This window comes from Mytilus edulis, chromosome 7, assembly GCF_963676685.1.
Source record: "Mytilus edulis chromosome 7, xbMytEdul2.2, whole genome shotgun sequence".
Lineage (NCBI taxonomy): Eukaryota > Metazoa > Mollusca > Bivalvia > Mytilida > Mytilidae > Mytilus > Mytilus edulis.
In genome coordinates this window covers 41,545,978-41,563,326 of record NC_092350.1, presented here as the reverse complement: position 1 = coordinate 41,563,326, position 17,349 = coordinate 41,545,978, and the positions used below count along the sequence as shown (strand labels likewise).

The following is a 17,349-nucleotide window of genomic DNA, read 5'->3' as shown; positions in this document are numbered from 1 at the left end:
TTTCTCTGCTAATGATTGATAAAAGCAAGCCATTCTGACAATTCTCTAGATATTTAACAACCTATTATTGTCTACTTCAACTATATAACAGCATACCAATTGTTCAGCATACTTTGAAAGTAATTATATATTAACCTAACAGATTTTGCTTGAATTTATTTGATTTGACCTTATTATTTTACTTGACTGATTGTTGATTAATGTCTTAGCACTAGAAGATTATAAAGAAATTTTTAAAGGCTAGTAATGTTTTTATTTTTTTCCCGTAGAGGTCACTGGGATGCGCATGGGGTAGGGGAATCTAAGAAATGAGGAGGATATTATACTAACAACAAATCATTTTATTATTTTTTGTTATCTATGGTCAAACAGGTCAAACCCAGATTATAAGTCAAGGTTGTCACAACTCTCTAGCACAATACAGTCTAAACAGTTCACAAATTTGAAGATAGTTATTTGACAGTAAAATTAGTTATTCACTCTTAGAAGACAACTATGCAATTATTTATAATGGATAGTAAATTAAATCATTTATTTTGTGATTCCCATATTTTTGGTATATATATATATATATATATATATCAGATTTGTTTGAAGAAAACCAACTGTTAAAGATGAATACAAACTCACTGATAATCTTAGCATATCAGTTGAAGGTTTATTAATCCATAATTACAAGTCTGAAAAACAAGACCTAGAAAACCATTCAAAGGTGCTTATCTGTATAAATAGATATGTAAATCTGTTTGATGCCTAAAATTGTAACTTGCATTAAAACAAATTTAATATCTTGCTCCACTGATATTTTGCTAAGACTTAACGATTTTGCTTTTGAAATGATGTTTGTGAAATTGACCATGTAATTAACAATGACTGCAGGAGTTGTTCAAACCATTGACCAGCTCCTTTAAAGATAAAACCTCGCTGAAGCATGTGTCAGCTTAGACAGGTAAAGGTGTTAGACCCAAGCGCTCTACAAAATTACCTGCCCCTAGGATCAAGGTGGTCATTATCTTCCTATGCCCACCTGTCACTTGGTCTAATGCAAGCGTAAATTAGTTTTCTTTTGATCACAGCCATGAACGTGGGGCTCATAATTAACGAAACCATTTCAGTATTATACTTTTGAAATGTCTCTTTCACAACAAAAAAAATAATAGCCTAATTGGTATACTAAATTTAGTGGGAGACCAGAAAACATCTGTCAAACTTAAGAATATTCTTCTTAACAGTAAAATATATTTATGGTATTAGAATTATGATATTTTACGATGTCTGGTTGTCATAAAAGTTTTAATATTTGTAATGGTTCATTCTTTTGAGTGAATGCTATAGATAAAAGTTTATGTCCCAAGTTTTTTTGTCTTCTGGAGAAATGAAATATTTAGTTCTCAGTGGTATTGATTTATCACTTTACCATGAAAGACTATAGTTTATATAAGACTTTCTTTGTAGCATTTTTTCTCCATGGAAGAATTTTAACAATAATGGTACCTGCACTTTTGTTATTATCCAATGTAACCAGATGACCGGGGCAGGTTATTAACAGCAATCCTCGCTCAAAATTGTAAAGATAAGGAGGAGATAACTCAATAAATAATTCTGTCTTGCATGTGCACTGAATAATCTTTTTTATAATTTTGTTAATTGATGAAGAAATAATTTTATGATTGATTTGATTTCAATGAGTTGTCTGATCTAAAAATAAATTTAGTCCCAGCAAGAGTCCATTGTAGCAAGGACCCTTTCTTATCTGTTATTGAATTAATTATGAAGATGACAATTGCAAATTTTCCAACATGATAAATTTAATTATATTTTTGTTCAGTTGGAGTTCCCAATAATTGATTTAAATTTGATGAGAAGGCAAAATTAATTTCATTAGAACAAAGAGAATTTTGTAGGATTTAATCAAGTTTTTGCGTTTGATTAATGCAACTGTTTTTTGTAAGTTGGATATAATAATATTTTCACCACCTTTGAATTGCGGCATATTAGGTTATGCAAACTTGCAACATTTTCACAGATCTTCATGAGGATTTGATTTAACAGTTTTGATTAACGAGCCATGGGGTCAACTTTTTTCCACTGGGCATTAAATTATCAATTGAAAAGATTTAATGATGCTGTCACTTAAAAATATTTTGATCAATTTAAAGTCAACGTGAACATCTCTAGATTTATCGGAATTTATGTTGTAATCAAACAGCCGCTCCGATCTTTTAGCCCCTTTTTCACATGCAGAAGATTAATAGAAGGACATGATTAATCGAGAGCCATGATTCACATTGACCGAAAGGTTCCCATATGATGGATTACACGTATATGTTCTACGATGAACAAACATACCCTGGGTCAGTTCTTCAGAGATATTTGTCAAGCTCGGAACTGAATATAGATTTATGTACATTTCATTGGAAGTTTAACAGACAGATCTATTAGTGAAATCAGTTACATAAGAAAAAATAAATTTCTGCCACAGCATTTGACTGACAAGGTGTCGGAGCATATGTAAATTTATATATAATCCGTGAAGAAATATTGATTCCGCTTCTATTGCAGCGTCAGTGAAATTGACTTTATATTAATTCAATGTTGATTATAAATGAAACTGAAGTATAAGAATCTATGTCGCTATCAGGCAAAAGTATGCTGTTGCTATCTGACAGTTTGTTATGGAAACGGTCAAAATACACGATATAGCTGTACAGGGAGATAACTTTCGTCAATTTTTTTTTAAATGCATAAAATGAGGCAATATTTGAGAAAGATAAGATAAATTCTTGAACGTGAGAAAATATTTGAAAATTTGATAAATGATTTGTGAATGAATTTGTTCCCACCTGTTTTAAAACATTGTAACAATTGTCAACCAGAATGTGTACAGTTTAGCTTAATAGAGACAAATCATTTATAGATTTTATATAAATATTTCTTCAGGGGATTATGTGTGCATGTTGTTGAATTTAATATGAATTTTTAAGTCATAAATTATTATTATATCAATATTTTGAAAGCAATTTTTACCATTTCAATAGCAGTAGTTTAACACTGTTTAATAGGGTCAACAATAGTTTAAAATAAATTTCAGTTAATGTCCCTAGAAAATGAAGGGAGATTAAAATCATTATTATTGCAATGATTTGAAGTGGAGAACAGACTCAAATAGGTCTGTTTTAACGACTATAACCTTTCAATTGATACTTATCAACAGTTGAAAAGTGAAGGTTTACTAAATTTCGTGAAATTAACGTCATTCTTTTTAAACTGTAAATTTTTGGGGATCTTTTAGGGTTCTTTCTCTTTTGAATAATTTATTTGTTTTCAAAAAATGTCTGTTTTGTCCTATGATTTATTATATTTTTATAGATACTTATGATAAAGTTTAAAAACCTGTCAAGTCTTTATTCGGGAGATTTTGAGGTCAATAATATTTTGATATGATACAAAATTAACCACTGTAAAAGAATATTACATTTTGTAAACTTGAATGCATGTAGACAGCCTTAAGAGATGATATGTATGATAGTATTCTATTCTGAAAGTTTCTAGATGTTTGATAAGTCAATATTTCAAGGCTTTTTAAATTTTAACTGATTTGTTAGATTGGATTTTGTATTGAATAATTTAGCAAAAATAAAAACCAGTTATGTTTATCATATTCTCTAAGAAAGCACAAAAATAAAGATAATAACAAATAAAAAATCTCATTTTTCATATGAAAATAGGATGTATAAGCCTTGTATCAGTCAGTAAAAAGATAGTAAAAGACATATTTGAGGAGATTTTTAAAGTGAGACGCGGTATGGGCTTTGCTCATTGTTGAAGGCCATATAGTAACCTATATTTTTTAATTTCTGTGTCATTTTAGTCTCTTGTGGACAGTTGTCTCATTGGCAATCATTCCACATCTTCCTATATCCATTTAGTTAAACTGACTTCACCCAGATGTTTGGTTGGATTATTATTGTCAATGCGACTAATTTTGTTGTCAGATTTGAAATTCTTAATTATAATGTACATGACTGGTTTGATTACATCCCTTGTTTTAAGTCAACTTCAATAGGCTATCTGCTAAGGACGTGTCACTCATAATGTCACGATACCATTACATAGAAGTGCTCCATGTTAGGAGAGACCATTGTTAAGAATTATAACAATAATTGTGGATTATAACTCACATTATATCTGGCTTTTGTTACGATTTAGGCAAAAAGTCCAAACTAATGAAATTCATAATAGCATTTTAAACTGTAATTGTACAGACAGATTGATGCAGAATGTCCATTTTATTCGTGAGATGCGACCAATAATTTCATGCATACATTTGAGACTTTCATGACAAGTTATCATTCGCATTTTAATCAATCAAATTATTAGATCCTCATGTACAAAGGAAATTTAAAGACAGAATTTAAAAGAGAATTCCTGAAATGAAATAAGTTTGACCTATTAGTTGATTAGATAAGAAGACACTATCCTCATTTGTTATTCAGAACTCGTCTGCTCGTTCCTTCAGCATGTGACAGGCTAATTTTCATGAGCTTCAAAGAATACCTCTTATTTTATCCCTCATTTCATGCAGGTCAAAAAAGGTACACAACATCCCTACTCTTGATGGATTAATTTGAGCAAGAAGATTAATGAGAAAGAAACATTATTACGCGAATTGTGTAAACAAACAGTATTTTTCTTTGTTCCGTGCTGATTGCACAAGACCTAAAACGTGGAAAAAATTAATAAGATGTTACGTTCTCCAAATGCCTTTTAATGACCATCCGTCTAAATTGTCAAAAAATGATTAATTGCTCTTTCCGTTAGATTCATGGCTGAAGACGCGGGGCAAATTTCCTGTAAAAAATTGTTTGCTTACTTTTGATCTGAAGAAATTGGCTTGAAGTGGCATATTATTACGGGATAAGAAGATAATGTTGTTTGAAATTCCGGAGGAAATGTGAATTTCTCCTGGGATTTAATTATCACATGGAGTTCAATTAATTTGAAAAGACAAATAGGAAACTAAATGAATTAAAACTAATCAAATCTAAAGACATGCAATGTTTAGATAAGGAAGTTTTAAAATAATAAAGTTTGTACTTGTATGAAATTATTTGTAAAATTTAATTTTTGACATTGAAATATGTTACTTCCTGTACAGGTATAAATTGATATTCATATTTCATTATTTTCAGTTAGACAGCTGTATGACTTTGATAAATTATTCACTGGAATTTTAAAATTACCATACCAAAGGAAATGACATACATATATATTGCAAATATTTGGTCAAATGAATAAATTTTACAACTGTCAATATATTATTTAATTATCTCCCCTTGTACAGGAATCATTATTCGTAAATAAAACTGACAAATAAATTCAATTGCAACCTCAAAACATTCAATGTAGAAGAAAACCTCATTTATGACTTTAATAATTACAACTAAATGCGGAGGGGTTTTAATGTCCGATCATCAAGGTTTGACAAATAGCAATTATAAAGAATTTCAGGACCACATAATTTCAATATTTGAGGTTCATTCTTGTAACATTTTTACTTATGACCTTATATCTTTCTTCTTGCAGATTTTCTACAACATCAGACAATAAAATTACAGTGAATTTATTTGACAGCATAGATGTATATTGTCCATACTACCCACCTATGTCAGATAATTCTACATGGGAATATTATGTGATATATTTAGTAAGTATATTGAATATTAAATTCACGCCAGCTCATCCCTCAATAAAAACCATGCTATTTTAAATTTTGTAGTCTTTATATGAAGTCAGGAAACAGTTAAATGATATCTTATTTTATTACAAAAACAAAGCAAAAATTAACAAAGCTCATGTAAAACTACAGAAAAAACAAAGGCTTCATAGCGGATTGTCAGGACATTAAAATTTTAGAGAAAACAGTAGTTTGCCAATGTTCAAATCTCAGAATTCGTTAAGAAAAAACAAATTCAGGTAAAAAAAAACAAAAAAACTTAGAATATTGCATGCACTCCAATAGTAGCGAGACAAGGTGTTAATAAATAAAAGAGTTTAATAATATGAAGGAAGGGAGGTAATTGTTGTACAATATAGTAATATGAAGGAAGGGAGGTAATTGTTGTGCAATATAGTAATATGAAGGAAGGGAGGTAATTGTTGTACAATATAGTAAATGAAAAAAGACAACTCTTGTACATAATAGGAAAGGAAGAAAGACAACTCTTGTTCAAACACTTGGCATTGTACTGAAGAATTTACTATGATTTTACATCATGAATTCAAATGTATTGCCCTGAAGTGGACTAAGAAAGGCTTAACCGTATAAAAACCATCTGCAAAGACAGGAAAATTAACAGAATAATTTTTGAGATTTTGTAGATGACTTACAATATATATTTTTCTATTACAGGTCAGCAAAGCTGAGTATGATCAGTGTACTGTGTTTGACCCATCTAAATCATTAATGATTATAAACTGTAGTAATCCTACTAAAAGTGATGTATTCTTTACTATTTGGATAGACCCTTTTCAAGGATTTCCAAATACTCCAGATTTTTCTAGTGGAAATACATATTATATGATAAGTAAGTGTTTTAATGTAGCATAATTGGTTTAATGAAGCTTTAAAAAAGGTTCTGTCTTGCATTTGGTAAATGTTTAGATATGAAAATATATAGTATGATTGCCCAATTAGACTACCAGTACTTTCCATAAGAGACCAAAATGACACAGAAATGAACATTATTAGGGCACTTTACAGCCTTCAACAATAAGTAAAACCCATAGCATACATTTTCCAAATTTTCAAGCTGAGCATGTTCACTGAAATAGCATTCAAATCATTACAAATAAAAATGAAGGACACCATAAATATACAGCTTTATAATTATGGTCAAGAACATAAGTTCATCTAAATGAACTTGTACATCACTAACACATACATAGAGAAAAAATAAAGAGTTGAGGCAAGCAACACTTAAGAGAAACATGACATTTGTAAACTAAAAGTCTAGTAAGCGTAACTTAGTACTAGTACATAAACTATTGTAGGGTTCATCTGGTTTATTGGTTAAATTGCTTAATTTACTCTAAATGTAACAACACTTACTGTATGTCCTTTATAATCATATGACATTTAAGAGCATTAAAAACATTGTGTACAGTGTGTTATAAACAAGTAATAAAATTGAGAATATAAATGGGGAATGTGTCAGAGTTATCAACCAAATCAAAGAGCAGAAAACAATCAAAGACCACCATTGGTTCTCAAGATGGGGAGAAAATCCCTCATCCAGAGGGTGGGCTTCAACGGCCCTTAAACAAAAGTATGAACTAGTTCAGTGAAAGAGGACATCCCACTAAACTCAGACACATGTTGTACACCAGATTTCATTTAAATAAGAGTCGTTATTGGTGCTTGAATTGAAACAGTTGAAATGTCAAATCAAACACAAAGTTGAAGACTTAAAAATACAAAAATTCTCAAAAAACGTGCCAAACATGTTTTAAGCAATCTAATTTAACCTTTTCAACATTTTATATATAGGTAGTGCACACATAATTAGAATCACTCACTCACTCACAGAGGTGATCCCTTGCTTCCTACAAAATGTACTTCGGTCAACCCTTTTACACCCCATTGAATTTTACAAAAAGAAGCATCCAATTCTTAAAAATAAAATGCCGATCATGTTCTAAATGAGAGGGACATTCTCAGAATGTGTAAGGTTTTCATTGTCTGTTTGTATAAGGTTTTCATTCTCCGATTGTATAAGGTTTCTGATTGTATAAGGTTTTCATTCTCTGATTGTATAAGGTTTTACTATTCTTATTATTGACTGTATATTTTCAGGCTCATCAACGGGAAAGCCTGGAGGATTATCAAACCAGTATCAGGACATTGGCGCCTGTCATACGAAAAACATGAAACTAAAAATAGATATATGTTGTTCATCAACTAATAATAATACACAAGGTGGGTGTTTTAATTTGTGAACTGTACTATAGGTTAATCAGGACTTCATTACATTGACTGAGAGACAGATTAATTGTATTTTAGACCTTTACAAAATATATATGTCTTTTCTATTTTTATCAGTTCATATTTGATATGATCAGCTGCTAACTTAAAATAGTTTAAAAACACCTTAAATTGGCGGTAGATGATGATAATGCAGTGAATTGTAATAAAAACATTTCTGTTTTCACAATACTTCGTTATGTAACAACAGATGAAAACTGACAATGTTATTCAAATATAATGATCGGTATCGTTCTCCATATAAATTGTATAATACCCTACTGCAACGGCAAATGTATTTTATTCTCCATATAAATTGTATAATACCCTACTGCAACGGCAAATGTATTTTATTCTCCATATAAATTGTACAATACCCTACTGCAACGGCAAATGTATTTTATTCTCCATATAAATTGTATAATACCCTACTGCAACGGCAAATGTATTTTATTCTCCATATAAATTGTATAATACCCTACTGCAACGGCAAATGTATTTTATTTTCCTCTCTTTACAAAAAGTGTAAGCAGATAACAGTTAATGGTATATTTTTCCAAAGATCATTCTATAGTTTCTTATTTAAATGTCTTTTTGTAATTTTGTAAGAAAGAGATAAATGAAGTCGTGTCATGTGACTTGAAGATGAAATTGATATTTTGTGTAAAGCACTTCCTTTTTGTTATACATACGTTACCTAGCAATGTAATATTTACCCAATTTGAATAGAAATCGTTGTATTGTATTATCCTACCATTTTGTACATCGACATATACAAATTGGAAAAGTGATCTGAAAGTGGTTTGAGTTTAAGTAAAGATTTTGATATACATAATTTTACACTTAGGCAAAATATGTTCATGCTGTGAGTACTAGGAAATTATTTTTCTGCATGTTGGTGCACTGTTAAGGATGAAATGATATATCCTTTAGTTATAGAAAATGTCAACTAGTTTTATCATTCATTCATCAATTGACTGAAAGGCCCATATAAGTGCTATAAAATTAACGCTGATGGAATGATGGATAGATTTGAAGGATAAAATTTGCAAAACAAGTCATTTCAGTATATCATGTAGACTGTACAGTTGGCACACATTTCACAATCTGGTTAAAATATTTCAAAATTTGTAACAAGTAGTTTAGAAATTGAAATTTATCTTATAACACAGAAAACTTTTGCCTGTGTCTGGAATTATATGGCAAAACACAACATTTATTCCTGCATGTTGATGAAAATAGATTGTGTTTTTTCATCAGATTTTTCCAGATATTTTTTCATTACTTTCTTCCCTCCACTCAACTTTTGTAGATCTCATTGCATTTTATCAAACCCATCATCTAGGTAATTGTTTGAACTCCCTGTGAAGGTGATGGTGACTGGTTAATCATGATTATCATTATTGTGATTATGTGAAAATGTTGATCATGATTACGTGAAAATGTAATCCTTTGCATGTGTAGAATAATTTGTACTGACATAACTTAGTCCTTCATGTGCAAATTTAATAAGGTTGTAGGATTGTCCCTCGTAGAAAACAAAATAGATTTGAATTACTTTGGAAAAAAATATAACTTCAAATGAAAATCTTTATCAAAATATTGCATATACTTGCTTATGCTTAGTTTGAAATGTTATATCTTACTGCTGAAAGGGATCAGATTACGAAAAGCAATTATTTTCATTTTACATCTTTCTATAACTTCATTTGCTCTCTACTTTTTTTTTATATAATTTTACGTACTCTTTAAATTCTCTTTTATTTGTAAGAGAGTATTACAACAAATTTGTGTTTTTGTTAATCAATTTCATTTTTTTTTTCTTCAGATTCATCTTCAACAAGTACAACAACTCCAGGAGGACAACAAACACAGCCTCCTGCTACACCAAATCCACCAACACAACAAACAACAACAACAAAGAAGCCAATTACAGCGGCACCAACTCCAACACCAACAACTACAACACAAAAACCTTCCTCAAGTAGGTGTTATATCAAATATTTTTTCCAACAATATTTTCTACAAATAAAAGGTTCCAATGGGTTTATTTTGTAACTTATTGTTATATGGACAACTATGTATTCAGTATTATTTGTGGGATACCAACTTTTGTCAGTTTCATGGGGATTGGTAAACAACAGTTTTGAATGTTTGACTGAGTATAGATTTTCCATGGGCTGCTGTATAAACTTTGATGCCAAATCACGAAGTGAAATATCAACAAAAAGGACAAGTTTCTCCTCAATCAATCAAAACGGATTTCCACAAAAATAACTGAATCCACAGTGTGCTAGTAGTATTAGCATTTTGATGTATAACAGTCAACAAAACACCAGTCTTTACTACTGAAAAAAATATAGCCTAACCCTGATTTTACAAGTTTTTAATAGGATTAAACAAAATTTATTTCAAATAACCCATGTTTCCCTCACTATTTAACTTGAATATATTTTGATGCATTAAATCATATTCATCATCATCATCATTATTTGTTCATGATCAGACATTTGTTCTGAGACACACAAAATCATACTGTTTTTATTCAAAACCATATCAAGGACTAAAGATTGGAACTATGACTACGCATGTTTAGTTTCAGGTAAATGTTTTTTTTTAACAAATTGATAATTAAAAAAGGAATAGATATAGGAAGATGTGGTGTATGTGCCAATGAGACAACTCTCCATCCAAATAACAATTTATAAAAGTAAACCATTATAGGTCAATGTACCGCCTTCAACACAGAGCTTTGTCAAATTCAAGTTATCTTTGAAAATGTTTTTCTATTGTACAATGACAAAGAAAAATGTTGGTTATTACAATAACCTACTTGTCAGTTGCACACTGATATTGGTGTACTCGTATTGCTCATTGTACTGTAGTCTGCTGTGGCAAGAACAATGGCATGAGAAAATTCCATGAAAGGACCATGTTGTAAGTCTGTTTTTTTATGACAGGAAAATAATAATATGACTGTGATTTGAGTACCCTTGTAGTTACTGGGACAGCTAAGTTAAAAGAGATACTTTACAATTATTTGAGATCAAATCATTAATGATATATATTTCTATTTTCAGCTACAAAGTTTCCAGGAGGGAAGCCAAGTGATCCTAGCCAACAAATTGTAATAGATGCCACAGGCAATAAAAATAGTGGACTTATAAACAATGCAAGGACATTGCGGCCTTCTTTGACTTTAATAGTTTTAATGACATTGACATATTTAATACAGCCACAACGGTAGCAGTAGTTTCATAGTTGAAGTATGCATTTGGATCTGTGTGTGAGTGAACAGTGACATCAATTATGCAAAACTGTCAACATTCATATCAGCCAATCATATTCTTAGCTGCTGTGATGACCAAAAAAGTTGCCCAATCATATGCTTTGTTGCAATGGTGGAAGAAGGATATTGGCCAATAGATAAACTTCTTTCTTGTAGTGGCAGGAAGAAAGCAATCAGTGATGACAAAAAATAGTTAGCCAATCATATTCTTTATTGGGATGATGGGATGGAAGCAATACTTGTTAACTTGTTGTGTTATAGATGAAGCAAGTTTGAAAACTTTTTTGGTGTGACTTTCATTGTTAAGATTTTATTTGTTTTGAAATGAAATGGCAGTTTGATTATGTCAATGATTACGTCAGTCATACCTTAAAGTGATGTTGATTTGGTTGCCTCAGAAATAATATAAGAAATTTTATTCTTGTTCTTAAGCTGATACTTTGTCTGGAAAATTAAAACAGTCTTAATATCTTCAGCTAGTATGAAAGCTTTCATGCATGATTGAAACTTGAGAAAATGTGAATACTCAATTTTTACAACATCATGTTTTTAAGTTTTCTGGTACCACTACAGCTCAAAGCTGTTAGTTTTATATTTGATAAATGAGTATTGTTTTTGAAGTAAGAGGTAGTCCCAAATAGATTTCTCATGTCTCATTGTTCATAAATTTCATTCACATTTTTTTTCTATGCATAAGCTGATAAATTATGCTGCATTTTCCACAGTATTGTATTAAGAATGTTATATCAGACAGAAAATAAAGATTGATAGAAAGAAAATGAGGTCAGAAGGTCAAACAGTCTTTCATAGTCTTCATTTTCATATCTACAATTCAGTGTTTCCATAAAATCCTTTTTAGTACCATATGCCTTTACCAAACATTTATACCCTTAGTTAAATAAAATCTTTAAATGAAAAAGTAAAAAACAAACAAATGGTACAAAAACATATCATAATACAAAACATTCCATATTTGAAACCAGAACTTAAGGTATCCAGACCAGAATTGATCACATGATGATGTTAAAAGACCAGGATGTTCTATGCAGAGCAAAGGTCATGACTTTGACACACTTCAGAATACTTTAAAAAAGTCTATGCAGCAATAGTGAGTTTGTTGACAATTGAGAGAAAACTCTTTCCAAGAAATTTTTAAAACCTGAATGGAAAGTATTTGACATTTTAAATTCAAATTATTATTTTGCAAACATCCCTGAACCAACCATCAAACATTGCAGAATTTAAAATTGGTGTATTTGATGATCTTTTTGAATATTTTGGATAACAAAAATCAGTTTTCACATTTTTTCCACATTACAATTGTCCTGAATGGAGTTGATAATTTGGAGTCTTTTTTGATTATTTTATATTTTTGTCAAAGGGTGAAAGTAAATAATTTGTCAAAATTGTAAGAAAATTAAAAGAGCCAAATTAATTTTAGTTCAGGTGTTAGGTACCACCTTAAACAGAATTTTTCTTAAAATCGTAAAATTTCAAATCTATAACGGCAAAATCGCAATAATAAATTCACTCAATAATTTCTGAATTTACAGTATCTTAAAATACAAACAAAATACATCTTCACAATGTTTTCTTTATCATGTTGAACCAAAATATTTTAGCATCACAAAAGTGTATCAAAGTGCATTACTTATCAATGAATGCAACTTACATTAAGTGCTATTATTTATATTATTGTACATAACTGCCTCATTATGGATACAAGTTTTCATTGGCTTAAATCATGATCTGATTTGCATATATACAAGATGTAGATATATTCAGTTTGTAAATATTGTGTGTTATTTTGGAGTAAAATTTCCAAAGTGAAAACAAGTCTTTCACTCTAAAATCAATTATTTATCTTAATTTTGTATATAAATGAGTGTGTTGGCAATGAAATGAATGGATGTGTTGAGTGTAATATAGATCAAGTGAATTGTAATAACAAGTAAAAAACATATTTTCATCTTTGCCTGCTAGTTAGTACCCATTAAACGACATGCTGTTTTAAAAGTTTCTAGCAAACAAGCATTTTAACTTTCAAGAGTTATTCCCCTTAGTTACTTTCAAATTTTTATCAATTTTATATGACCCCCAAAACCTGTTGATCATGCAAGTACTATTTTACAAAATGAACAATGATTTGTGTACATGATTTTTTCCCCATAAATTTTGTTTTATTAAAACTTCTAAATGAAATCATATTATATTTTTGTACCTGAAACTTTCTCATAACTAAATGATTCCTTTGATACTATTTTAATAGAGTGATTTAAATGCTAATGTTGATCATTTTCAATTTTCAAAAGATATGTTTTAAATCAAATTTTTAATAAACTCATATTTTTTGATAATATATTTACATATATTTGCATTATTTAAAAATTTTCATTTCATCAGAATATTTCTTGATGCGTCAATCGTCAATTTGTTGCTTCATTTGGTATTTTTCTAAAATCAAAAGTATCAGATAAAATGATGAATATCAAGCCTAACTTATTTTTTGTATCAATGGATACTCCAAAAATAGATTTGTGAAAAAACTAGATTATTATTCTCTATTGGATCTAAGTTTAGAAATTAAATGTATAGCTTGAAAGAAGCTTAACCCATATTTTTTTAAGGCAACTTCATGCCATTGTTTTGCAACATCAATTGCTTCAACAAAAATCAACAAAGTATGTATCATGAGAACCAAATATGATGGAAATATTGAGACAACTTGTGCAATTATAGGGTTACAAATATACTATTTGCAGAAAACTGAAGTCTCAGTACAAGTTTTTGCCTTTGTTTGTTGTTAGAACAGACAAATTTATGAAAACCCAATTTTCATGAATCACTGGACTTACAGTTATCAACTTCAATGCATTTAAATGTAGATCTGACTTCAATTATCCCACAAATAAAGTACCTGCAACCTTTTTGTGAAAATGTCAGTGAATTATGATTCTAATGCAACAACGTTTGTAACGTTCATTTTGATTGGATAACGTCACTTTCTTACATGGCATCAATTGACAATTGATGCTATGGGACATACGCGCAAGCGCAGACGGCATATGACAGATTTTAAATACATGTTTTAACGCTGTTTTCTGTCAGTTTCATTAGAATGGAGATAACAATATTGTATTTTAAGCTCCGACGGCATCAATTTGGGATTTGATGGTCGCAAATACCCGTTTACTGTCTCCGCTAACGCGTCGCCAGTAAACTTAATTTGCGACCATCAAATCCCCAATTGATGCCGTCGGAGCTTAAAATATAATACAGTTATCTCCTAAATACTAAAGATATATGGGTGAAAGTTGAGCAATCCTTTAAGTGTTTTGTATGGTGTAAATGACAAACTGTGTGTGTAGTAGTGTTTTATATTGTGCATTGGTTGTGTGTGATTGTTTTATACTAAAGATTGTATATAATTGTGTGTATATAGTGTATATATATTATGTAGACATGGTACATGCATTATCAATGCTTAAATGATGTTAGTTTATTTCTACTGTTATTTTTTCTTAAAAACATGGATTTGCTAAACATGTTCCCCCCCTAAAATTGCTTCAAATTTAATTAAGGACCCTTTATAAAAATGTTTTGTGATACTTTGTGAAGAACTATTTTATTGTTCCTTTTATTCAAGATTGCAATGCAAACTTTGGAAATAATATTTGATTATTAGAGAAATTGCTGATAATTCTGAGAAACATAAGCCGGCATATTAGCAGATGAAACCACTTTCTCTATTTGATATCTTTTGGAGAAAATATGTCATGTTCAAAAATTGAAAATTTTGATAAAAGCTTCTATTAACAAAGAATTTTCATGTAAAGACAGACCATTAATAAGGAATACTTTTGACTTAAGTTACTAAATGCATTGTTTTGATGGAAGTAATTCTAGAAATTTCTTTTTATGCTTTAATGAGGATTTTAAGATATTCAAAAACACGACTTTGAATATTTTAGTATACTTTTGAAGGAACATGAGTTAAAGAGAAAAACAACTAGACAATAAAAATCTGAATATATAAAACTCATTTTATTGAAGAAATTAAAACATGAACAAAAATTATTTTGAGAAGAAACAACAGTAGAATGTGTTTGATTCAGTATTACATATTTGACAATGAAAAAGACGACTTTATTGTCATATCTGGCTTTGTGCTTTAAAAGTATAATTTATTATTATTATTGAAATGAACATGTAACTGATTTTGTGTTATATTTTGTTTGTTGTTTCTTTTTTCAAATTGCTGATTTGTTTTTTGAGTTGTTTGTTTTGTTTTAGATTAGCTTTAATTACTGCTGTTATATGTTATATAAATCAGTCTTGCTGAATACTTTTTTATAACTCAAACATTTAAAATCAGAAACTTAAAAAGAAAAAGCTTCAATTTTAAATGAGAAGGGTTTGACATCCCTCCAGAGAGGTAACTCTCTGTAAATCAACTGAATGATTTAACTGCATTGTAAAATTCAAGCATCTTTTTCACATAGACTTTGATTTTTATAGCAGACTATTTGATCACTTATTTTGTTTTCATTTTCAAAATTGGAATTATTCATAGTCCCATTTAACTTCCAAATAGATTTTTTCAGTGATATTGTTTGTTTTCTAAAAAAATAAATGTCAGAAAAATTAAAAGAAAGTAATATTGTGTACCCAATATGTTTGTTACCCCTGAATATAAGATTATTATTTTAGCTTATATTTTTTTCAATATCTAATTCATAATATGCAAATTGAAATACCCCATTAGTTGAAAAGTAGATTTGTTTTGGTTTTTGTTGTAGTTTGCAACAGAGTTACCTCATGGCAAATGTATGTGGAATGAAGTAAAAAAGATGTATCTTTGAAAAACTGATATGAAAATGTAAATAAATTGTCCAGTCTCTCTGCTTCAGGGAATTTTTAATTTGATGAAGATCATGATTACAAGGATGTTGTAGTACAATATTTCTGTGGAGATTTTAATGACAATACATTATATGTTTGAAATTTGTTATTGTGTGAATGATTAAAAAGTCAGCAATGTGAAAAAAAACTATGAAATAAATGAAATGAACAAATTATATTGTAGTTTCCCTTTTACTGAGTTTATTTCCCCAAGATCTAATTTATACATCTCATGTATACAACTACCCATAATTATTTCGACTGAAACAAATATTGTGCCATTGTATGAAGATTTTAATTTGAGAGGTAGAAGGCCTGATCAATACATTCCATTCTCAATTTTATGGGTTTCTCTTGTCTTGAGATCTGCATTTTCATCATGCTAAAAGGTATCAGAAACTATAGATAAGAAAACATCGATGATGGGTGTCTAGAAAAAAAGTAAGGTATTCATGTTCATCTGAAATTTCAGCTGACAATGACCTTATTTGTTCAAACATTTGGTCTCTTCTTGATAAGCTCATATGGCAGAAGTCCCTGCTTTAATTTTCATTGTTCATTGTCTGCTTGAAAAAAATGTAGAGTTTTTGTTTTGACATGAAGGACTATGACAGAAGGTAGACAAAATGGACTCCAATAAGGCAGCCCCATTACCTATTTATTGAAACTTTATATTTCAGACCTTGATCTTTCGTAGTTTGTATGGTGATATATGATAGTCTTAAGGCTTCAATCTATATTAAACAGTTAATTTTTAACCGTAGCATTAATTTTACCCTTATCCCTCTGTACATCGGTTTGTACATCTCGAAATTGGTTTCCATTCTCTAACTAGTTTGTCTCAACCAAATGTTATGAAACTTATACACACTGCTTATTACCACAACAAAAAAAGGCAACAGTAGTATATCTATGTTCAACAGTCATAATTCGTTTAAGCAAAAACAATCCGGGTAACTAAAATCGATGATAACACATCAGCTATAAGAGGAAAACTAAGGAAACAACAGACACAGAACTACAACAAAAGCAAATGCCAACATACATAGAAACAGACAGAAGTTAACATATTCCTGACTTGGTGAAGGCCAAATTAAGAAAAACCGGTGGGTTGTACCTTGTTTAATGACTTGCC

General features: G+C 29.8%; 1 protein-coding gene across 3 annotated transcripts in view; it reads left to right on the top strand.

Annotated features, from left to right (window-relative positions):
* Nucleotides 1-16,390, top strand: part of LOC139481491 (ephrin-B2-like) — a 137,303-nt gene extending 120,913 nt beyond the window's left edge. For 2 of the 3 annotated variants that reach the window (XM_071264862.1, XM_071264863.1), the window contains exons 2-7: nt 5,587-5,707; nt 6,413-6,587; nt 7,856-7,978; nt 9,852-10,007; nt 11,104-14,254; nt 14,592-16,390. In XM_071264862.1, the coding sequence (XP_071120963.1) occupies nt 5,587-5,707; nt 6,413-6,587; nt 7,856-7,978; nt 9,852-10,007; nt 11,104-11,270 (742 nt within the window). In that variant the 3' untranslated portion in view covers nt 11,271-14,254; nt 14,592-16,390. Of the gene's footprint in view, nt 1-5,586; nt 5,708-6,412; nt 6,588-7,855; nt 7,979-8,870; nt 8,889-9,851; nt 10,008-11,103; nt 14,255-14,591 lie in introns of all 3 variants that reach the window. The other variant, XM_071264861.1, reaches the window with a different exon arrangement.
* The last annotated feature ends 959 nt before the right edge of the window (nt 16,391-17,349 follow it).